Source organism: Bidens hawaiensis, unplaced genomic scaffold, assembly GCF_021521415.1.
Source record: "Bidens hawaiensis isolate Kalapana, Puna unplaced genomic scaffold, B.hawaiensis_p1.1 tig00007743_1, whole genome shotgun sequence".
In the NCBI taxonomy this organism is placed as follows: Eukaryota; Viridiplantae; Streptophyta; class Magnoliopsida; order Asterales; family Asteraceae; genus Bidens; species Bidens hawaiensis.
Window position 1 is genome coordinate 1,162,796 of NW_027491538.1, and position 24,053 is coordinate 1,186,848.

A 24,053-nucleotide genomic window follows, 5' to 3' on the forward strand; every position below is an offset into this window, starting at 1 on the left:
TAAAATGTAACACCATCTGTTTAAGCCAAGGTGGTGGTGGTCACATTACTAATTGTTAAACTTGGGGCTGAAGTTTAACTAAAATAAAAATTACAAGTCTTAATAAAAAGTAAATTACTTTTTTAACAAAAATAAAAATTACAATTAAACCATCAATCCAGGGTCTGAGTTTCAATTTTTATAAAATAGGAGAGAAACAAAAATACTAATTGCAAGCTTATAATTTAAATATCATTATAGACAACACTAATACTGATAAAGTCCCACCTTTAGAAAAAGAAATTGATTAATCGTCTGTAACATCTACGCATACCGCGTTTGCAATCAGCGAATGCATTCTAAGATATTTTTCAATTCAACTAATAAGAATTAGGTCACGTAATTTCGTTTTAAAACGAAACTCTTTTCGAATCATTATGGAATCAAATTATAAAAATGATTACTATTTTTTATCAAATATATTTTCGATTTTAGAGCGATTTATTCTACAAAGGGGGACAAAAATAATAAGGATGAGAAAGATTTATAATCACAAAAAAAAGCCTCTTAAAAAATTACAAAAATATATAAAAGAAATTATAAAAGAAATCATAACTCAAAATATAATAAAAACGAAAAAAGTAAAAACACAAAAAAAACAATGCTGAGGGAAAAGGATCATTGTGTCATTTTGTTTATCATTGTATTTTGTGTTTATTTCGTTATTAATTGTGTTTTTTTCTTGACACTGTGTCTTTTTTCTTGATATTGTGTTATATTACTCAACATTATGTTATATTTGTGATATGTTATGTTTTTTTTAGTTATTATTGTGTCTTTGATCTCGGCATTGTGTTTTCGATTTTTTTCTTGGAACGTGAAGACGGAGGAAACATTTGAGTTTTTTTTTTAAATCGCTTGTTATTTATATTTTAATTTATGATTTTTTAATTAATTTTTTGAATTTTTTGTTGAGGTGGTTTTTTTTTGCAACAAATCACTCACATTTTCTTATTTTTGTCTTATTTTGAATATTAACCTTATAAAAGGCATAATTTTTAATAAGGTATCGCTCAAACACTGCTTCATAGCTTTTTAACCCATTTCCAAAAAACTGGAGCCCGAATATGGAATTCTTGCGGGTTTTAGACTCGACCCGTGTTCATTAACATGGATCGTATATATACAAGTTATAACCCGCTATCATGTTCATTCTACAAACCTTAACAATGTGTTCCCAAGTTTCATTTAATAAGATAAAATAAAGGAAAGATAATTAGAATAGAAAAGAAATATAAGAAAGAAAATATGATTTATTTTATGTTCTCGAGTTTAATTGAAAGAAAATTAAACATTTTATGTGTTTCTAGGATTGGAGGAAAAAAAGAGAAGGTTACAGTTTTACTATTATACATTTTTAGTAAAATTAAAATAAAAAACATATCTAATAACATTCCAACTTATCAAAAAGATTAACATATAATTGTGTTTCACAACATTTTTCTTGTAGTCATTAAAATTTTTGTATTATTACTTTAACTAATTTGCTAGTTCTTCAGCAACATGAAATAGTTTCTATTATGTAAGTATAAGGAGCAAATCAATGGTTTTAGACTAAGGCGTTGGATTTTCTTTGATAAAGTTAATTTGATCATATCAGAGATAGAGATTGTGAAAGAAGTAAATTTCTTCCATTCATCCATTGATGATGAAAGACACAATAAATTTATATACAATATGGAAAGTAATACAGGGAAATAATCAAGCTAACATTGATAAACTATGTTTGACTACAATATATAAATAACTAATTAGACGTATATACGATTTGTAGCATATGTAAAGGGGCATGATATGTGGCATGATTCCTTACGATGGATGATACGTTTGTGAGACCGATCTTGGAGGTTAGAGCTACTTGGTCATCTCTAGAAATGCGGTTTAGTCTTAGAAAGTCCGGTGCTAGGTGCTTCATCCGTGAGTGGAAAATTGGATTGGCAGAGTATGTTGTTGCACTTAGGTTGTCACGGTAAATATTAGGAATTGATGAAAGTTGGAAACCGAGCTCAAATAGTAAAGAGATTAACCATTGTACTTCGGCCATGGTGGATGCAACCGCTCTAAATTTTGCCTTTGTTGAGCTTCGTGCAAGGGTGCTTTGTAGTTTCAAGCTCCATGTAATTGGGTTTGTACCGAGGTAGACAATGTAACTGGTTGTGATTCTATAATTATCTTTATCATTGGTCCAGTGTGCGTCTGTAAAAAGCGTGCAAGTGCATAGGAGATTATAACGAAGTAGAATGCCATGTTTTAATGTGCCTTGTAGGTAATGTACGATATAGTTTTGTGGGTCTGTATAAAAAAACCTATTTTTCAACTTGATTTGGGGTGCTTCAGATGCTTGTCGACTATGCGTTTTTAATGATACTCTAAATTTTATATTTATTTAACTTTGTAATTTTTTTATTTGTACACGTGTGTAGTAACAACTTTGAGTTATGACAAATATAGAAAGGTCTTTGTTAATTGTGATATGTATTTAGTTTAAGTTTGTTATGTTTTGATGAAATTTGTTACTTACGTTTCTATACATAGTTTATTTAATGTAATTTCTTTTGAGTCGACTCATTTGGGTCTGACCCAACCCATTATTGTTCGACCCGTTTTCGTTTGACCTATTTTGACTTGACATGTTCTGGATTGACTATTTTTGACACCCACTAGCTAAAATTTATATATTCATTACTATCACTAAGTATTATAATGTCTCATATAACTGATTTAATGACAAATTTACTGATTAATGTACACAAAAGGGACCACATCAAGTATGATGACGGGAAACATTTAACAAGAGGGAAATGAAGATTTGTAGAACTTTACTTACCCTGAAAAACTCTTTTATTGTTAAAGCCTATATCACGAATGACAATTTCAATTTTTTAAAACAAATGATACTATGATAATATTCTTAGAATTCTTAGAAATTCGAGATATTTGATATTACACATTTACACAGACTTCCTTGATTAAAAACAATAAACAGATTCAACATGAAACAACTCTAAATAATAACGTTAGTAATTTAATCTATAAAAATAGGTAAATTAGATTTTAATAATCTCAACTTTCGCACTGTATGTTTTCATCGGACCCCGTTAAAAAAAACTTAACGCCGCTAATATTTTTACAAATTTCAAATTGATGATTTAGGGCTTTCGCTCGGGATAAGGATACGGGTCGATTGATGTAAAACTTACCTCAAAACAATGGTCCAAACGACTAAAGCATGTTCCAATTGCGATGTAAACTTTTAATTACCAAAAATCAAGTTATTTAGAGCACCGTTTCGAGGTAAGTTTTACATCAATTAATTTGTATCCTCATTCCGATCGAAAGCCCTAAAACATTAATTTGAAATTTGGAAAAAAATTAACGTCATTAAGCTTTTTTTAAATATAGGTCAAATGAAAACAAACTGTATTAAAGTTGGAACATGTGACTTCTATTTTTTAAGTTAGAATTCTTATTAAACAACTATATTAAATTAGAATATTAAAATCCAATTCACCTTAAAAATAATTGAAATGGTTTCCTTTGTTTTGACATTTAAAATTTTGTCCAATCTATCATCTATCTATAATATATATAAACGAAAACCAAAAAAGCTTAGGTGTCACGATGTGATCGCTCCCCCTTTTTTTGAAGTCACCAGAATTGCTTGATTTTAAAATGATGACTTTCATTGATTTAACCTGGTTTTAAGGTTTAAATTTCGCGGGTCGAGATTTTTACCAAACCCAAATACACTAAAATGGGCCAGACGGCTTGATTGAACCTGCCTCCTATTCTCTCTGTAGCCTCCATCCCCTCCGATGGCTGCTTCTTCTTCTACCACCTTCCACCTTCAATCTCAATCCCAATTCAACACCAAACCGCACCCTATCACCCCAAATTAACAAAACCCTAGACCTCAATTCCGGCCAAAACTACTACTCTCATCAATTTGGTGATAACAGAAACTGTGATACAGATCCGATGGCCACCAGATTGCTCGATTTTTAAATGGTGAACTCGCTAATTTCTACTCTTTTTCTCCATTTCCCTCTGTCAAACCCTAAAACGTGGAGGAGGTTAAAATATTTATATTGCAATAAAGTGATAGGCAGCGGCTCCCTTTTTTAGTAGGAAAATCTATGGACAAATTGAACTTGTAATTAGATGAAATTCATGTTCAATTTTAGTTAATTAGTGATAATTAGCCAAATAGTCAACAGTCAAATAGTCAATTATACAGTTTTTAATCAGTTTTGTGAAGTTAATTGTTTATATGTTGGTGAATTGTCATTATTTTGATTTTAGGTCTAACTTATCTCAGATCTTATGTATGTGATGTTATTTATTAATTTATTAATATACATTTATAATTTTTTTTCATATGTAGTATTAATTTTTGGCGTGCAGGTCAACAAGAGCAATAGAAACAATGGCAATGAAGCCAAACCCTCAATGTTCAAACGGGCCTTGTGTACAACGCCAGGTAAATTGATACCATTGTTGTTTTATCATTTGATCCGTTTAAGGTTGTTGGTTTCTTTAATAATTTTTTAAATAATTATGCAGAAAGAAGACATGCTCATTAAACCCACAAGGGATGCAGCTCTCAAAGCAAAGATGGAGGAAGAATTAACTATAGAAATCCCAGTTCATGCTGATAATGAATGGAATATAAGGTACATATTTGGCGTTTCATCATATTTATATTTGATTGCCTTATAATAAATTGGTACATTACTCATTGGGCTTGATTACATTTGTTTCTAACCTGTAAACGTGCCAACTCCTTGATCATTTTAAGAATATTGCAGAAATTTAGGGGTGCCAATGTGTCGGGTTGGCGGGCTGAATTGTTCAACCCGAACACCACCTGTTCGTTTACACACTTAAAAATATGGATCGTGTTCGGGTTCAGGTTGGCGGTTTGATGGGTCTTTTGACAGGTTGCGGACTACATACCCTTTCTATTACATACTTAAAAACATGTGACTTGAACACAACCAGTTTAACCCTCATATTTAAACATGTCAAACGGGTTGATGCATATAAATTAAGTTGTAAGCATGTTAATCGGGTTGTATAAAATCGATTAATGGGACTGAAGAAGGTTTGTTTTTGGATGCTGCCATCATTTTGGGAATGCTACGAGGCTTATGAATGACGGGTATTGTACATATACTCCCAAAATGATTTGATTTCCAACACGAATCCGATTGGCATATTGAAATAAACATGACCCGTTTAACCCAAAATGAATTATTTAATTTAGTTGTTTTCCTACTTACTACCATGCTTATCTTAATATTGTTCTTATTTTTTGTTTGGATAGTTAAAGAACAATTGGCAGTTCTAATGGATCAATATCACAAGAGAAACCGCCTCTTTTCTAATTTGGAGTTATCTCAGATGTTCAGTAGGCTGGCATTCCTAACGGGCATTCATTTATTGGTGTTGCGAGGTACTTGAATAAACATTTCTGTAAAAATGTGAACTTTATACCCGTTTATAAGCAAATGGGTCAATTGTTTGCATACATAGTGTCATTTATTGGTTTGTGTTTTACTTCATTCCAGGTTTATGCAAGAAAATCAGTTGTAGTTAAACACATAAGTTATCCGGCCACCAATATGATCAAAATCCCTAACTTGGTCATTATGTAAGCATGCTTAATTTTGTGGTGTAAAGTGATAAGATGATGGTGCATTAGTTAGTTTATTATTCTGCAACATATTGCAAATCTCATTTCATTTAGGATTTAGGAATCCAAAGAATTAATTTTGTTATGGTTTGTTTTTATTACAGGATTTGCCTTTGGTTGTTGTGAATCGAGGCAGTGGCCGGCGAGCATTGATCTTAGTAAGTATTACTTTAGGGTTCGTCTTCTATTTGCTAAACGTTTCATACCTATCATTTTGTACCCACATTAAGAAGCCCACTTCATCACAACTCTAATCCATTCATTTAATTAAAAGAACATAATATTTTGTTTCGTGTTCGTTTGTTTTTTTTTGTCAAGATGTTCATTTTATTAAATAAACGAACATAAATGAACTTTCCGATGAATTATTAACGAACAAGTTACTGAACGCTCAGTTCGTAGTTCGTTTACAGTACATGCCTATGTGGTATAGGTTGGTATGACAGCGTGTTTTTATGGCATATTCTTTTTTTTTTCATATTACTGCTTTTATTGATGCTCCCTTTTGTTCTAGGTTGCTAGATTTCAGTTTAGATTATAACAATGTTTCATCAGTATGTTGTTGGAAAGTTGTTGATGAAGTGCTAAAAATAAATGATCAAAGTTGCAAGAACTAAAGTATATAATAATGAACATAAATGCAATCTAGCAAATGCTTGAAAACGCTTTTACCCTTAAGGCACCCGCTTTTGGTTTTGAGCTATATCTGTAAATCATGTGCCTTCCTGTTAGGGGTCTTCACGGGCTGGTTTTCGCGGTTTTTGGGCTAAACCGTGAACCGAACCGTTAGTAACGGTTTTTAATTCTTGTAAATCAAAACCAACCCGTTGAATTCTTAAACCGAACCCAACCAAACCGTGCATTACGGTTTGGTTTCATGGTTTGGGCCGTGAATAATTTAAAAATATTTAACGTATATAAATACAATTCGTCCATGGTCATGTTAAAACACAATCTGTCCAGAAACATGAAAATACATCAGAATAACTAACTGGCCTGAGATATATGGAATTTGGGCTCAATCATTTTTCAATTAGTGTTTAGTTAATAGTTTAATATGCCTATTATATATACATTTGCACTACCGGTTCATATTTAACATATATATTGGTATATATAATATAAAATATTTATAAAATTAAATATATTTAAATTAATTATACGGTCCGGTCCGGTTTTGTGCGGTTGGTTTTTGATACAAACCGTAAACCAAACCGTTCACTACGGTTTGAAATAACTGAAACCGACCGATCGAAACTTGAAGAAAAAACCAGCCGTCAAACCGAACCGATGGCCAGTTTGGATGGTTTCACGGTTTCGAATCGAATAAGCATATTAATTAGTGCTTTTAATATTGTTTTCTACAGAGGTTGTATGTACCTCATGGCCCACTTTGTGGTACACTACATAATCCCATCGATCAAAGTCATGTTATTAGTGTTGCTGGTTTAAACTACAACGGTCGCATCGCTTAATTTTCTTCGCATGGCATGAGAATGCAAGAGATTCCTCACATGTAGCTTAAATGTTAAATCATCATCATCATCGTACTCAGTAAATCCCACCAATAGCAAAGCTATGATAGGGTCTGAGGAGGGTAAGATGTAGACAGCCTTACCTCTACCTCATAGGGATAGAGAGGCTGCTCCCGGTGAGATCCCCGGCTCGATAGTAGTTTTGCATTAAGCCTTGGACATAAGGCACATAACACTCAATCATCGGCATACCGGCCGATTGATGCATGTGCCCTTGTGTTTCGGCTATCAACGCCACCACATGATGCCTAATTAACCTTTCGACATTTTTAACGTTATTTTCACGAGATTAGTCTAATAACGTCAAAATTAGTGCAATTTCAATTTTACCTACCCGAGGTTCACATATATATACATTATATGTGCGCACCGCAAGCAGGGCGAGCTTAAATGTTAAATAGTTGACATAATGACGTATTAATAATGATAACATGTCATGGTTAAAAATGTTGTTTTTTGATGTATTATTGATGATCGAGCTAATAACAAATAATTGGCTGGCTTTGCATTGGTGAAACCTCTGAAGATTTTACAATCTATATTAATAGGTTGACTCTATGTTTTTTTTAGTTATCAAAAATGACCTACTTTTGCATTATACTACTAAGAAGGCATGCTTGGGATTGAGTTTGAAAACAACTTATCGACTTTTCAAAAAGTCATTTTGAAAAGCCAGGATTTATGGCTTTTTAAAAACAGTTTTTTAATACTTTCAAAAAGCTAAAATAAAAAATGTTTTTATGTCTGTCAAACACTTTTTTAACTTAATAAGCTGAACATGCTCTGAACAAGATAAACCAGTTTGAATTTAATCTATAAGTTTTAGCTTTTAGCGTTAATTTTTTTTCCTCATGGATTATATCTATAATATAATATAAAATAGGTCTTATATAAAATATTAATTTTCATTATATTTTTATTCTTCTCTGATTTTATTGTAAAAACTATTTTCATATGTTTTTTCTATTACCCACTCACTGAAAAGCTTATTACGGAGATATCCGTTTACATTTTTCTATATGTTAAAATACAGAATTTGTTATTAGTAAAAGCTATTTTAATGTTTTTACGTTTAGGGTTCGTTTTCTATTTGTTCTACATTTCGTATCTATCAATTTTGACCCACATTAAGAAGCCTAGCCCATCTCGGTAGTTTAATTATCGAAGTTTACCAAATTATGACTGTTTATATGGCAGTCAGTAACATGGTTCATTAATGGAGTTGGCAATGGATCTGGCTTTAACTTACTCCCTGAATCTGGATACGAACATCATGCTTCTAGCAAGGGGAACCCGACTACCACCCCGACACTGCTGAAACCGTAAAACTTCATAGAAGTTGGTTAGTTAATGAACTCACTAAAATTTATTTAAAAATGTAACATAGAGTTTGGACAACGTTTTGTTTCAGGCATCTTTTGTTTCCAACAAACCTCATGAAATGAATTTATTGTTTATTGTTGTAGATGTCATGAAATAGCAACCCATGAATGGGATTACTTTGGTTGAAATAGTTTTGTTATGAGACCTCAAAGTATTATAACGAATTTTCAAAGTTTTATATGCATAGTAAATAGGGAATAATATTCATGCCTTTCATGAAGATCAAATTTATCAAAATAAGTCTAAATGTATAAATTTAGAATAGATATAGCAAACTTTCTTATAATAAATTAAATAAAGCACTTAATTACATAAACATAATGCAAAATGATTAAAAACTTAAATAAACCCGCATAACACGCGGGCTAAAAGCTAGTTATACATATATACACATTAAAAACCATGTTCAAAGAAAAAAATTATTTTAATAGTTAGTAACTCCTCTCATATTATGTCAAAACGTTTCCATTACTATATGAACACTCTTAGGTAGCGTTTGGTATGTAGAAATAATAAAGGGAATGGAATAATTCACTACGTGAGAACAAAAAAAAGTAGTGTTTGGTTGCTTAATGGAATGTAATCACAAATTACATATGGAATCTCATTCCATCAAAACCATTCCTTCTCACCTCCTTTTTTTTTTCATTCCATTCATCATTCACCAAACTTTCTCAACAACACTAGCACCACCACTACCATCACCACCACCAGCACATGATCGCCACTGCCACAGTCACCAATTCCCCCACCTCCGCCACCAGCGCTACCATGCCACCGCTGCTGCCGCAATCGTCGGCGTAACAACCACAACCATTGTCACTGTCGCCGCCTGACCACCATCGCCATCACAACCACCGCCATTACCATTTTCGTCGTCGAAGCTACCACCACCACCACTGTCACCATTGCATTTTTTTATTTTTATAAAAAGTTATTTCTAGATAAGACTATTTTTATTATTTCTATTTTATTCCTACATTTTTTTTATACTAAACAACATAAATTAATAATTCATTTAATTCTCATTTGTTAACCATACAAGACAAATGAATGTTAATGATTCATTTCATTCCGTTGTCCATTTCATTCCTACTCTCATTCAATTCTCCCTTCATATCATCTCCTCCAACCAAACATACCCTTAGTGCAAGTTCTATTAGGACCAAATCAATGGTTTTAGACTAAGGTGTTAGATTATTTTGACAACGTTAATTTGATCGTATAAGGTTATTTGCATATTACTATATTTGACAATTCTTGATATAAATTTATCTGTAATCACATGGGCAATAATCATCTTTTGAAGCATGACCAATACTCATTTCTTTGAACGACAAAGGCTCAAACAAACGTTGAAAACATAATTGTTTGTTTCAAGGAGTCTAGGTCAGGAAAGTCTCACCCACATTAAATTGATATTATTTCCCATATCGCTTTGGCCCGATAGCAATCCAAAAAAACTTGTTTCTTCGACTCAACCTCCAAGACACATGCCCGACAACAGCCGGCCCTGCTCATAAGATCAAAGGGAGTCATCTCATCCAGTGTTTTTTTTTTTTTTTTTAATTTTTATGACAAAATACATGTTTAGATTACATATTATATTACAACTATTTACAAGTTGTTAGGAAAAAACACACTCTTAAATTCAAAAGTATATGTCAAATTGCATCATACTACTAGCTACTTTGACATATTAAATAAATGTCAATCGACTTCTGGGTGTGCTGAGTTGTAACAGATGTGGATATAATTGTACCCACCCACTAACCCACGTTCCTAATGAAAGTTACATCTTGGTCATATGACTAAAAAACAATAAACTTAGTCATTGGTCGATCTATTCAACCTTCTCATCCTATAGATTATTAATGATATCAATTGTTTTGTTGGTTTCCTTGTTGGGTCACTTTTTAAACCCGGCCGGCCACCACAATAAGCAAACATTTTTCTGTTTTCACGTATAAGAGTTCAGTAGTATAAGATTACCTTCAACACAAGAGAACAAAGACATTCGTAGCTGACGTGGAGTACAAGGTGGCGTTGTCCTTCCTACATGCAACGTTGTGAACTGTCTGATATGTATGGATTAATCGATTCATGTTGATAGTTTTTTCTGAATTTTTAAAACGTAAAATGTTCCCTTTATTTATATAAATTTATCAATTCACCCTCAAATCTTTTAAAAACAGTCTAAGACTCTTTATATTTTCACATAAGTTGAAAAATCAAAATTAAACATAACTTGAAACTGAATTTAGATGATTACTTCACTTTTATGAGTCGTGATTATGAGTGATTTGAATACATAATAATAAGACAATAAATGCGAAACGTAATTCCCTCAATCTTTTCATTTGATTTCAGTTTTTAACTAACACAATAATAAATGTTTAACCACTAAAACAAAATTCCTCTTTGTTAATCTAAACCTTAAAAATTCAAACAAAAAGTGGCCACTTCTATAAACTTCTCATCATAAATTGCTGACTCGTACCGTATAAGTCACGTGTGCACAAATCATCATTAACCCAACATCATCGTTCCGTACTAGGTATGAGTACTTGGTATCAAGCATGGTTGCAAAAATCGTATTTAGGCATCACGTACTCAACAAGTAATCATAAATCCTGAGTACTCACAACTTTCCAGTCGACTGATCTGGTATCACCTAGCAACATCTGCAACCATGATACCAAGTGCCCAGTGTTTTGTAAAAATCGGTTGAAGTGAGTACTTGATGATTAATCCTTACGTACTCCGCGCCTAGCCCAACTAATCAGCAAATAATTCCATAGCACTCCCTAATTAAGCCGAGTACTCGCAGCTCCCCAATCAACCGTGTAGAGACTTTTGCAACCACGGTCGCCACTTTTCTTCAAATTCAGTTCCATGTACCGTCCAAAGATAAACATGTTGTAACAAGTAAGCGCATCATGTAATTCAGTATCGATATTTCCAACACACGTACAATACCGATCCCATCCCTATTACCCACCGTTTAATCCACTCGTTGCGACACGCTTCTCCAGAACCCCGTCGAGTAAAACCGGTCCCACATCTCATTCTCCAACTCCACCACCTCCCTATCAACACTCACCGGCGCACCAATCACCATCTCCGCCGCATCATACCGGATCAGCAACTCCGACACATCACAACTACCACTTAAATCACCGTCCACGTCAGCACCACCGTCAATCAACAACCCGTTCTTCAACATCTTACGACGTCGTTTCTTCCTCAACGCTTTCTTTAACAACCCTGCCGGAACACCGTACACCGCCAGAACGAATAAGTTAACCAACGATAACGGAATACAGCAGCACACCACCGCACACTCCGCCGTGGTTCCGCCGGCGAATTCTGCGAACCGGGTTTTTGACGAGTGGGTTGGTTCGAGTAATGGGTGTGGTTGATCGATTGAGTATTGACGGATTACGATTTTTTGAATTGGCATGGTGAATTGATGATGACCCAGTTGTTTAAATTCAGTGATTTGATGTTGTGATTGCTGAAATTGATGATTTGATTATATGAAATTGGTGTTTTAGATCGCCGGAAAGTTGTGGGTATTCATGGAACTGAAGGATTCCGGCGAGATTTATTTGTCCGGTGAGAAATAATCAATTGATTCTGAAACTTGGTTATTTGTGAATTTGGGAATATTTATGGGGTTAATGGAATATTGAAAGAAGGGGTATTGATGTAATTATGGAGTTATTATGAGGGTGTTTAATAGGGTGTTTCGTACTTTGTAGAGTCCAAATTGGTTGCTATTTTTATTTAAGATAGAAAATACCAAAAATACCCTTTTTAATAATTTGAAAATTCAGTTTCTCTTCTCTGGACCGTGTGTACTGTGTAGTGACGTGACATCACTTGCCGAGTCAGCCCAGAGCGGCACCAAACACGTTGACTAAGAGGCGCTCATGACAAAGGCATGAGTGGCTTGGTGGGCGCGATTAAAGATGTCTAAATCACATGTTGCTTGCCGATTGCTTGGGAAATGCACGTTTGATTTCGGCTCGGTTTGAAAACGAGCCAAGCACAAGCAAAGGTGTGCTTGGTTTGGTTCAATTTACTTGATTAGTTTCATAGTTCATTTGCTCGCTTTAAGTTTTCAGGATACTAAAGTTTGTTTTTATGTGCATTAACCAACTTTAAACTTCTTTCTTATTAAAATTTGTATAAACCTACTAATTTCTTTTTCATACATAATATATTCGAATTCAAACTTGTTTCTATAGAACATTTTAAAAGGAAATAAGTTGTGCTTGAAAAAAGAATTTGATGGCGTTCGAATTTGGCCCGGTCCGCTTCTCCCTTGTTTGTTCGAGAACTTGTCACTCTTCTTCAAGTTTTTATGTCCCTTGGACCCTTATCCTTTGACTCGGTTTGTAAATGTGTTGATTGGCTCGGTTGAGTTTGTTAATGAGCCTAGCATGAACAAGCCTTCGCTTATTTTGATTTGGCTCAGCTCGATCATATCAATCTCTAAAACTTGGTTATTTATGAAATTGTATACTTTATGGGGTTATTGGGAAGAAAGGGCATGGATGTAATAGTTAAGTTATATTGACGGTGTTTGTTTATTAGTGAGCTTCGTAGAGTCCAAATTGGATGCGATATTTCGATAAAGTTACAAAAAGGATCAACCGTCTAGGAACATTTTATCTATCTCCTTTTTCCAACTTTTTATATTTTATCTATGTATTTTTAAATGAATCGGATGTAACGAGAATCAAATGGGAAGGAAAGTTATTAAATAACGGATTGATTTGTTTTTGCTTTTGTTTTGGATTCTACTCAGTTCGGCTTTAGACACGAGTACAAACTTTTATATTGACATACATAATATAAAATCACACACGAGGTGATGTTCGTGTTTGACTGGTTCAGATATATGTCATGTGATGTATTGAATATGTAAGGCAAAAGAAGTGTTTGATTATTTGACAGACACTCCGCTTTTTTACTTTAACACGTTTGTTTAAGTGTATGTGTAGTGGGGACAACCCACTCAGAATCAACATGTTGTCTAGGAGTGACAATTTGACCCAAACCATTTTAAATTGGTTAATTTGGGTCATAAGTTTTAATTAAATCGGTCAAATTACATTCTTATTTTCGGGTTAAAATGGGTTGACAAATTTAACTATATGGGTCGATGTGGGTTAGTGTCTTAAGGAAAAGCGGCATGTTCGGGTTGAAACGGGTTTTAGATTGGAACGAGATCGGTTTAGGTTTATGTTTCGGCTCGGATCAGGTTTCGTGCCGACACGAGTTTTAGCACTGGACGGGTTGGGTTTCGGTTTCTTTTCGGACTGGACGAGTCGATTTTGATTTTTGTTTCATTTTCGTCCACTTTTCAGTTTCGGTTAATTTGTCGGATTTTTTTTTATTTTTTTATGAACGAGGACAACGACTTGATGGGTGCGTGTTATCCCTTCCGCCTACTAGAGGGCGAGAGCTGGATGAGGTGTCAAAGTTTACCCTTGACTGCCAAATACCTAGCTTTCTCTTTTTGTTTTGCCGGGCGGTCCGGACGTTGTTTTCTCTAGTCCTCTGCGTGTAGAGGTTTGTACTATGGGGAAGATCCCTACCCAGTTGCTTCTCCGTTTCGGCAAAGCGCTTGGCCGCCGTCATGATGGCATCCTATGTGGATGGCATGCCTTCTTTACCCGTCAACGTGCGGATAAGCTCTGGGTATTCGGCGCCCTGGATGAAAGCGGCGCGAACAAGATCTTCGCTTATGGTGCCCAGACCCAACTTTTTCGAGTTGAAGCGAATGATGAAGTCTAGTAAATATTCATCCTCTTCTCTAACGCAGTTGAGGATCGTCCACTGCTCTTCAGTATATTTCCTCTGTTGGCTGAAGTGCTGGCTGAACTTGTGTTGGAAGTCCGCCCAATCATAGATGTGGTGGATCGGTAAATGATCAAACCACGCCCTGGCCGCTCCAACCAGCGTCATCTGGAACATATAACACCACGTGGGTTCCGTCCAGTTGCTGACGGTTGCCCCCGCTATGAATCTGTTCAAGTGATCATCTGGGTCGGATATACCATCATAAGTGCCGATGTTGGACATCTGTTTGGCACTCTTCGGGGCGATTGCTTCCGCAATGTCCCTTGCAAACTTGGACGTTCCCGCATTTGCAACAGTTGGTCTAAAGGCTTTGGATAAGTCACGTGGGTTTCCCCCGCGTTCCTTGGTTTGAAGGTTTCTCCAAAATTCCTTCTTGGTTGGAAGTCTGTTTCCTTGCGCTTCCCTTTCGCCCTATGACGAGGGTTTGCGTCACTGTCGGACTCCTCCCAATCATCATCCAAGTACTCGCACTTATTGATCATGTTGAGCTGTTGTCGAGTGTTTCCGAACTCGTCATTAGCCTGTTGGAGTGAACGTAAACGTTCATCCAAATCAGCTTGGAATTCTTTCTGACGTGCTTCCGCCCACGCTTTAACTTGATCAAGTGTTTGGAGGAGGAGCCTCGTCCGTTGTCTCTCCAACTGGGTATCGGTGAATCCCAGTGAAGGATTGTTTACTGCACTTGCCCCGGCTTGGGTAACCGGGGTAGTGTTCGTAAAAATTGTGTACTCGCCGGTGTTCCCCCCAGTAGCTGGGGTTGTGGTTACCGGAGTTTCTTGGTCACTCGCTGGCCTTGGCACCGGAGTAACCTTAACCATCTTTCCAGAGGTTTTGAAAAAACTGAGAAAATTAGTTCTAGCTTTTATGCACGGATGGCGCCAATGAAGAAACACTAAGTGACCCCGGCAGATTACGGATAATCTTAGGGTCAAGTAGATGTTTCCCACGAGGGTTAGGTCCGGAAAAGATGGTTATTCTTCTGATGACCTGCAAAACAGACACCGTGAGCTCGTCACTGAGAAGTGGGGGTACCTCCTTGTGACCACCCTCCGGCGTGAGAATCAGACTAGATTGCTCTGAATATAAGTGTATATTAAGAGAAATAGCTAGATGATATATGATGGTATCAGATAAGATATAAGATAATGATACCGTTCCAAGGTGTTGGAGTATTTATAGCCGAAGGTAGGTTTCCAAGCAGGTACAGCCAGCTGTATAATATTCCTTTTCTACCAACTATGGGCTACGCACGTGCCATGCTGGTGGTTGGTGTAACACCCCGACCAAAGGCGGATTATACATCGGGGCGCCACATATTGTTTCATTACTCGTGACACTATTGGGTGTCAATATTTAATAAATATATTCATTCACGCATGCGCAACGTATACATAAGATATAAATAAACCAACATAAATCAATATATATTATAAATCAAAATATTCGAACAACAATAACTTGTCTTGATACATTTTAATCTAGGTCCAAAATAAAGAAAACTTCCTACGTGTCCACAAGCTCCAAAACAGCTACTGCAAACCTGAACATGTGTTAAAATAAACGTCAAACACTTGCGTGTTGGTGAGAAATCAAGTTTAATACAATACATAGATATCAATAAATCTGCGCGCAACACGTGTATGTCTGGTGTTTAACAAGGGTGCAATCAGATTGTGATCAAGCCTAAATAGATCATAGCTCATAGTTCATAGTTCAATCCGTGCTCCCAATTGAGCACAAAAACGAGAAAACATCTGTGCAAGTGTAAACAAAGAAAACCGTAAACGATAGGTCTCCCGTGTTCATCTAATGGATCCATGAAAACTGCGGAATAGGCCGAACAAAGCGGTTAATGATACACACATACAAATAAACAGCCAAGTAAACGTCCTCAACACATGGGATACTGCGCGACTAAAGCTCATAAACAAGTTTAAGACTCTAAGTTTGTATGAACACATGAACATCCCAAAACATTAAAAGCAAAAAGGGATTAGGTACGAGATTACTCACTTGATAAACGATGCGGTGTAAGATAAAGCAAGAACCAACTTTAAACAAGCACAAGTTAACCTATAAATAAGATTATTGTTTTAATGATTTGTTTTAAGTCTTGATTATAAGTTAGCATAAGTAAATTATTATATATAATATATATATTACCGGAAAAGCAGGACAGAACAGGGAGGAAGACGGAGGCAGAGAGGGAGGCGGCAGAGAGAGCAAGGAGAACAGGAGAGATTAAGTGTTTTGTGTGTGTAGTGTTAGGAAAAATAATACTATTATTTATAGAGAAACCCTAGGGAACACAATCTCTAGAAAAAGGGGAAAAGATCTCAAAAAGCAAAAGATTCCAAAAGCAAAAGATATCAAAAGATATGGCAGCAGGGAAAAAGAGAAAAAGCTGACAGGGAACAGTAAAAAGGCATGGGCAGTTCAGAAAAAGGTACTGGTCAAGCATGGAAAAAGCAGATCTCAAAAGATAATGTCAGTCACTTTTTCTGCCAACCAATGGGGTTGGTGCGCATGCTGCGCCGAAAGTGGCTTTTCAGACATAAAGCAGATTAGGTCAACAGCACAAAAGATAAGACAACACAAAAGCAAACGGCTAGATTAAACAGAAGAAAACTCAAAGGGTTCAGCGCGAGAAAGCTCGAGCGCACGCGCGAGAGCGAAGGCAGACGCGGAAGGTCAAGAGAGCACGAGCGCGAAGGCAGACAGAACCAACCTTAACGCGTCGCGGAAAGAACTACATTTCTAAGCGCGCCGCGGGAAGAATCACATTTCTTAGCGCGCCACGGGAGGAACTAAAATTCCTAGCGCGCCGCGGGAAGAACTATAATTCTTCGCGCGTCGAGGGATGAACTACGATTCTTAGCGCGCGGCGAGAAGAACTACAAATCCTTAGCGCGTCGCGGGAAGAACTACCGTTCTTAGCGCGCTGCGAGAAGAATTACAATTCTTAGCGCGCTGCGAGAAGAGTTCGTCTCGCGTAACGCTGAAACAGGTGGTCTTCACGCAGGATTCCTTGCAAGGGGTCTGCGCAGACAACCTTAGGCGGGAAGGAACAAAAGTTAGAAGAAAAGAGGGAAACAAGGCTTAAGGGCGGGACGGCGACAAGAGGGAAAAGAAGGCGGAAAGAGAGGAGAGGGACGGAACGGCGGAAAGAAAGAGAGAGAAAGAGGCGGGAAGGAAAATATATTTTATTATTATTAAAAATAAAGTATAGGTATTAATCATAAAAGAAAGAGATCGGGTCAGAGAAACGGGTACCTGGGTCGGGTCGGATCGGGGCAGATGTCACAGTCTCCCCTACTTTAAGAAATTTCGTCCCGAAATTTATCTCGAAGTAGGTTGCGCAGAGAACAGGTGCGGGTACTTGATCTTCATTTGATCTTCCCTTTCCCATGTAAACTCGGCTCCGCGCTTGGACTCCCAACGAACTTTAACAATAGGGATACGACTGCGCTTGGTTTGCTTAACCTCGCGATCCATAATCTCAACAGGCTTCTCAACAAAATGCATAGTTTCATCAACTTGAACTTCATCAAGTGGAATGTGAAGGTTCTCGTCAGCTAAACACTTCTTGAGATTGGATACATGGAACGTTGGATGCACATTACTGAGCGCGGGCGGCAGGTCAAGTCTGTAGGCAACTTTTCCCACACGCGCGAGAATCTTGAATGGTCCAACATATCGAGGAGCAAGCTTACCTTTCTTCCCAAAGCGGACAACACCTTTCCAGGGCGACACTTTGAGGAGAACAAGATCACCAACTTGAAATTCGAGAGGCTTCCGCCTACGATCTGCGTAACTCTTCTGTCGGCTTCTGGCAGTCAGCAGATGATCACGGATCTTGGCGATTTTATCGGTTGTCTCTTGAACAAGTTCGGGTCCTGTGATTTGAGTTTCACCCACTTCGCTCCAACAGATCGGGGAGCGGCACTTACGACCGTAAAGTGCTTCAAATGGGGCCATACCAATACTGAAATGATAGCTGTTATTATAAGAGAACTCAATCAAAGGCAGGTGTGAATCCCAATTACCTCCAAAATCAAGAACACAAGATCGGAGCATATCCTCAAGAGTCTGAATAGTTCGCTCAGACTGACCGTCAGTCTGGGGATGATATGCCGTACTCATGTCCAAGCGAGTTCCTAGCGCAGATTGGAGAGATTTCCAAAAGCGAGATATAAAACGGCCATCACGATCGGATATGATGCTCAAAGGAGTACCATGGCGGCAGACAATTTCCTTGACATAAAGCTGCGCGAGATGCTCAACACGGTAGTTTTCACGAATGGGCAGAAAGTGAGCAGACTTAGTCAAACGATCCACTATTACCCAAATGCTATCATGCTTGCTTGCTGTCAAAGGTAACTTGGTAATAAAGTCCATCGCTACACATTCCCATTTCCACGTAGGAATTTCTGGTTGTTCGAGCAAACCAGATGGGCGTTGGTGTTCAGCTTTTACCTTAGAACAAGTCAGGCATTTAGCTACGAACACAGCAATATCCTTCTTCATACCGGGCCACCAATAAGTAATGCGCAAATCCTTGTACATCTTATCAGCGCCGGGATGAATAGAATACCGAGATTTATGCGCTTCACTCAGGATATCAGCGCGAAGATTCTCATCAAAGGGAATCCAGATGCGATTATGATAGCAGAGAATTCCACTCAGATTAGGGACAAAGTGCGCTTCCGCGCCACACGCTAACTCGGCGCGAAGGTTACCATTACTGATGGATGCGCGCTGCGCGTCACGAATACGCGATTCAAGGTTGCTTTGAATCGGCGCGAAGTGAAGCTGGGTGCGCGGCAAGATACAGTTAAGCTGGCAGGGTTTTCGGCTGAGCGCATCGGCTACCACATTAGCCTTACCAGGATGATACCGGATCTCACAATCGTAATCGCTGATGAGTTCGTTCCATCGGCGTTGCCTCATGTTAAGTTCCTTTTGATCAAAGATATGCTGAAGGCTTTTATGGTCAGTGTAAAGGATACACTTAGTACCATAAAGGTAGTGTCTCCAGATCTTTAAGGCAAAAACTACTGCACCAAGTTCGAGGTCGTGAGTTGTATAATTCTTTTCATGAACCTTAAGTTGCCTTGATGCGTAAGCGATAACCTTGCCTCGTTGCATAAGAACACAACCGAGACCTTGGTTGGAGGCATCGCAGTACACGACAAAATCATCATTACCCTCAGGTAGCGCAAGAACAGGAGCTTCACACAACAAACGCTTGAGCGTTAGAAAGGCTTCTTCTTGCTTCGAGCCCCAAATATACGGTTTACCTTTGTGCGTTAAAGCTGTTAAAGGCAAAGCGATCTTCGAGAAGTTCGAAATGAAGCGCCGGTAATAACCAGCTAAGCCCAGAAAGGAACGGATCTCAGAAGGAGAGGATGGCGTAATCCAGTTCTTGATTGCTTCAATTTTGGATGGGTCGACATGAATACCCATCTTGTTTACAACATGACCAAGAAACTGTACTTCATCAGACCAGAATTCACACTTGGAAAGCTTGGCATAGAGCTGCTCAGCTCTAAGCTTTTGCAACACCAACCGAAGATGTTGCTCATGCTCGGCCTTGGTCTTAGAATACACCAGAACATCATCGATAAACACAATCACGAATTTATCCATGAAAGGTCTACACACCCGATTCATTAGATCCATGAAAACGGCGGGTGCGTTGGTTAAACCGAAGGACATGACCAAGAATTCAAAATGGACATAACGAGTTCGAAAGGCAGTCTTCGGAACATCTTCATCGCGGATGCGCAACTGGTGATAGCCAGAGCGGAGATCAATCTTCGAGAAACAAGAGGCACCTTGGAGTTGATCAAAGAGGTCGTCAATACGCGGTAAGGGATACCGGTTTTTAATGGTGAGTTTGTTCAACTCGCGGTAATCAATACACATGCGAAACGATCCATCTTTCTTTTTAACGAACAACACCGGAGCACCCCAGGGCGAAGAGCTAGGGCGAATGAATCCTTTAGCAGTCAACTCTTGAAGTTGGCTTGCCAATTCTTGCATCTCAGTGGGTGCAAGACGATAAGGAGATTTAGCTACGGGGGAAGCACCAGGGACAAGATCAATACGGAACTCGACTTCACGAGCGGGAGGGATACCAGGAAGATCATCAGGAAAAACTTCAGGGAAATCACGCACAACAGGGATATCGCGAAGCTTCTTTTCTTCAGCAGGTTTAACCACATGGGCTAGAAATGCAATACACTTCTTCCGCATGAGTCTTTGGGCTTCGGCGCAAGACATAAGCTTAAGACCACTGGAGGGTTTTTCGCCGTAGATGTGAAGATCACCATTCTCTCGAGGTATGCGAATCAATTTCTTGGCGCAAATAACTTCGGCGCGATTATGCGAAAGCCAGTCCATACCAATGATAACATCAAAGCTTCCAAGAGGCATAGGGATGAGGTCGATCAGAAAATCGTTTTCGTTAAGGTTAAGCGTGCAATCTTTAATTACAGAGTTAATTAAAACAGTTTCGCCGTTAGCCAATTCAACTGAAAAATCTTTTAAGTTATCGCGCGGTCGCGCAAGCTTCTGCTCGAAGGTGCGAGAGATAAAACTTCGATCGGCGCCAGTATCAAAAAGTACAGAAGCATAAAATCCGTTAAGCAAAAATGTACCATTAACTACGTCATTATTCGCTTGCGCTTGGTGCGCGGTTATGTTAAAAGCTCGTCCACGCGTCACTTGGTTCGAAATCTGGTTCACCGGATTCGCTTGTGTAATCTGAACTTGTAGTCTCGGGCACGCGTTCCGGAAATGACTGGGATCACCGCAGTTATAGCACGACCTGGGTCGTGGGTTTTGGTAGGTTGGTTGTGGATTCTGCGGGTAGACTGGTGGTATTGGCGCAATTGGGTTGGCGATAGGGACTCTACAGTATTCGGCAGAGTGACCAACGCGGCCACATCGGTTACATTGTCGACACGGGGTTTGGGTTGGGTGGTGAAGTCTACAGGTTGGGCAAAAGGGTTGATTTCCTGTGTAAGGTTTCTTAGGTGGCGGGGCAGGGAGTGCTGGATTGGTTAAGGCATAGTTGTGGACTATAGGAGGTGTTGGGTAGGCTGACAGTGGGTTAGGCGCATAAACTGGAGGTTGGTAGATGGGTTGCTGGACAATGGGCGGGTTGGTAAGCGCATAGGCCTTGCGCCTGCGCTTAAGGTTGTTACGGTTTGAGGGTTCAGGTTTGGTTTCTGCTGGTTCAGGGACAGTCTTGGTGGGTTTGGTCTTCTCAGATCCCCGCAGGAACAGGGTTCCTGCTCTGACATGGTTGTCGCTGAGCACAGCGGCCAACTCGATGGCGTCAGAGAGGGTAACTGGGTTTCTAGCCCATACAGAATCTTGAATTTCCATGGGGAGACCCCCAAGGAATTTCTCTATGGCTCGGCGGAAAGGGGTAACAAGGTGAGGGACAAGCAGGCTTAGTTCATGAAAGCGCATCGCGTACTCGCGCGCTTCACCGCTATACTGCTTAAGATTCCAAAATTCCTCCTCCAGGCGCTTAACTTCGTTGGGAGGGCAGAATTCTCGCGTAAGAATTTCCTTGAATTCCTCCCATGTCATGCTAGAAGCAGCCTCTGCGCCACGCGCATGAGCTACTCCATTCCACCATGTAAGCGCTCTGGATTCCAGGACACTGGAAGCATACAGGGTTCGTCTGTCTGAGGGGCATTGGGTGTGGAGGAAAGTGTTTTCTATCTTCTCAAGCCACTGGAGCATCACGGTGGCTCCTTCAAGACCTGTGAACTTTGGAGGGTTACCCGCGTTAAAGGACTTAATGTTATAACTGGAGGTATTATTTTGGCTCAAAGCTTGGGCTATTGCGGCGGCCATTTCCTGGGAACGTTGCTGTCTACGCATGCGCGAGGCTTCTCTTCTCTGAAATCGGCGAGATAGCGGAGGCATTCTATAAAAATTTTAATTTTAGTTAATATCTTGGTTTTAGCACAAAGTTTTAAATCTTATAAAGCTTGGTTTCACGGAGTTAGATACTATCAAAAGTTAAAGTAAAATAAATGACCCTAGACTTAATAAAGGTAACAAATTCGAATCAAAAATCGACAATTCATGTATCACCATGACTTTCCGAATTCCCAATTTAAAATATACGAGCAAACGAGTATTGGAGATTGACGATTCATGTATCACCATGACTTTTCAATCTTCAACAAAATACACAAGAAAATGAGTATTGGAAGTTGACAATTCATGTATCACCATGACTTTTCAAGTCTCCAACCTCAGAACATAATCGTAAATGGGAATTAAAAATCAACTATTCATGTATCACCATGACTTTTCGGATTTTCAAACCCAACAAACGAATATGTAAGTAAAATCAATAAAATCGAAATTCAACAAAAATTGAAATATCGCGAAATAAAACATAAAATCATATACTGCGCAAGCGCGAGCATATTCATAAATAACGAGTAATTAACAATAAGCGCGCAAACATGAGATTTCTCTCATGCGCGAGAAGGGACTCCTAGGTATTCTAGGTCGTTACGTCTAACCACCTATCATAAAGTCAACGAGCTCTGATACCAATCTGTAACACCCCGACCAAAGGCGGATTATACATCGGGGCGCCACATATTGTTTCATTACTCGTGACACTATTGGGTGTCAATATTTAATAAATATATTCATTCACGCATGCGCAACGTATACATAAGATATAAATAAACCAACATAAATCAATATATATTATAAATCAAAATATTCGAACAGCAATAACTTGTCTTGATACATTTTAATCTAGGTCCAAAATAAAGAAAACTTCCTACGTGTCCACAAGCTCCAAAACAGCTACTGCAAACCTGAACATGTGTTAAAATAAACGTCAAACACTTGCGTGTTGGTGAGAAATCAAGTTTAATACAATACATAGATATCAATAAATCTGCGCGCAACACGTGTATGTCTGGTGTTTAACAAGGGTGCAATCAGATTGTGATCAAGCCTAAATAGATCATAGCTCATAGTTCATAGTTCAATCCGTGCTCCCAATTGAGCACAAAAACGAGAAAACATCTGTGCAAGTGTAAACAAAGAAAACCGTAAACGATAGGTCTCCCGTGTTCATCTAATGGATCCATGAAAACTGCGGAATAGGCCGAACAAAGCGGTTAATGATACACACATACAAATAAACAGCCAAGTAAACGTCCTCAACACATGGGATACTGCGCGACTAAAGCTCATAAACAAGTTTAAGACTCTAAGTTTGTATGAACACATGAACATCCCAAAACATTAAAAGCAAAAAGGGATTAGGTACGAGATTACTCACTTGATAAACGATGCGGTGTAAGATAAAGCAAGAACCAACTTTAAACAAGCACAAGTTAACCTATAAATAAGATTATTGTTTTAATGATTTGTTTTAAGTCTTGATTATAAGTTAGCATAAGTAAATTATTATATATAATATATATATTACCGGAAAAGCAGGACAGAACAGGGAGGAAGACGGAGGCAGA

General features: G+C 38.1%; 1 protein-coding gene and 1 long non-coding RNA gene across 3 annotated transcripts; one reads left to right on the plus strand and one right to left on the minus strand.

Moving 5' to 3' along the window:
• Window positions 1–3,830: 3,830 nt before the first annotated feature.
• On the plus strand, window positions 3,831–7,274 carry LOC143635954 (uncharacterized). 2 transcript variants are annotated; one of them, XR_013154161.1, is made up of 5 exons: window positions 3,831–4,047; window positions 4,444–4,519; window positions 4,603–5,692; window positions 5,839–5,892; window positions 7,104–7,274. It is a non-coding gene; the product is annotated as an uncharacterized LOC143635954 (long non-coding RNA). The 2 variants fall into 2 exon arrangements; XR_013154160.1 differs by lacking the exons at window positions 5,839–5,892; window positions 7,104–7,274 and having other exon boundaries at window positions 4,603–5,787.
• A 4,382-nt stretch (window positions 7,275–11,656) lies between these two features.
• LOC143635997 (uncharacterized) lies at window positions 11,657–12,115 on the minus strand. The gene has a single exon (XM_077103695.1). The coding sequence runs from the start codon at window positions 12,113–12,115 to the stop codon at window positions 11,657–11,659; it is 459 nt and encodes a 152-aa protein (XP_076959810.1).
• Window positions 12,116–24,053: the final 11,938 nt, after the last annotated feature.

What these genes read in the sequence shown, in the direction of transcription:
- LOC143635997 (XM_077103695.1), bottom strand. Translation starts at nt 12,115, where the DNA reads ATGCCAATTCAAAAAATCGTAATCCGTCAATACTCAATCGATCAACCA.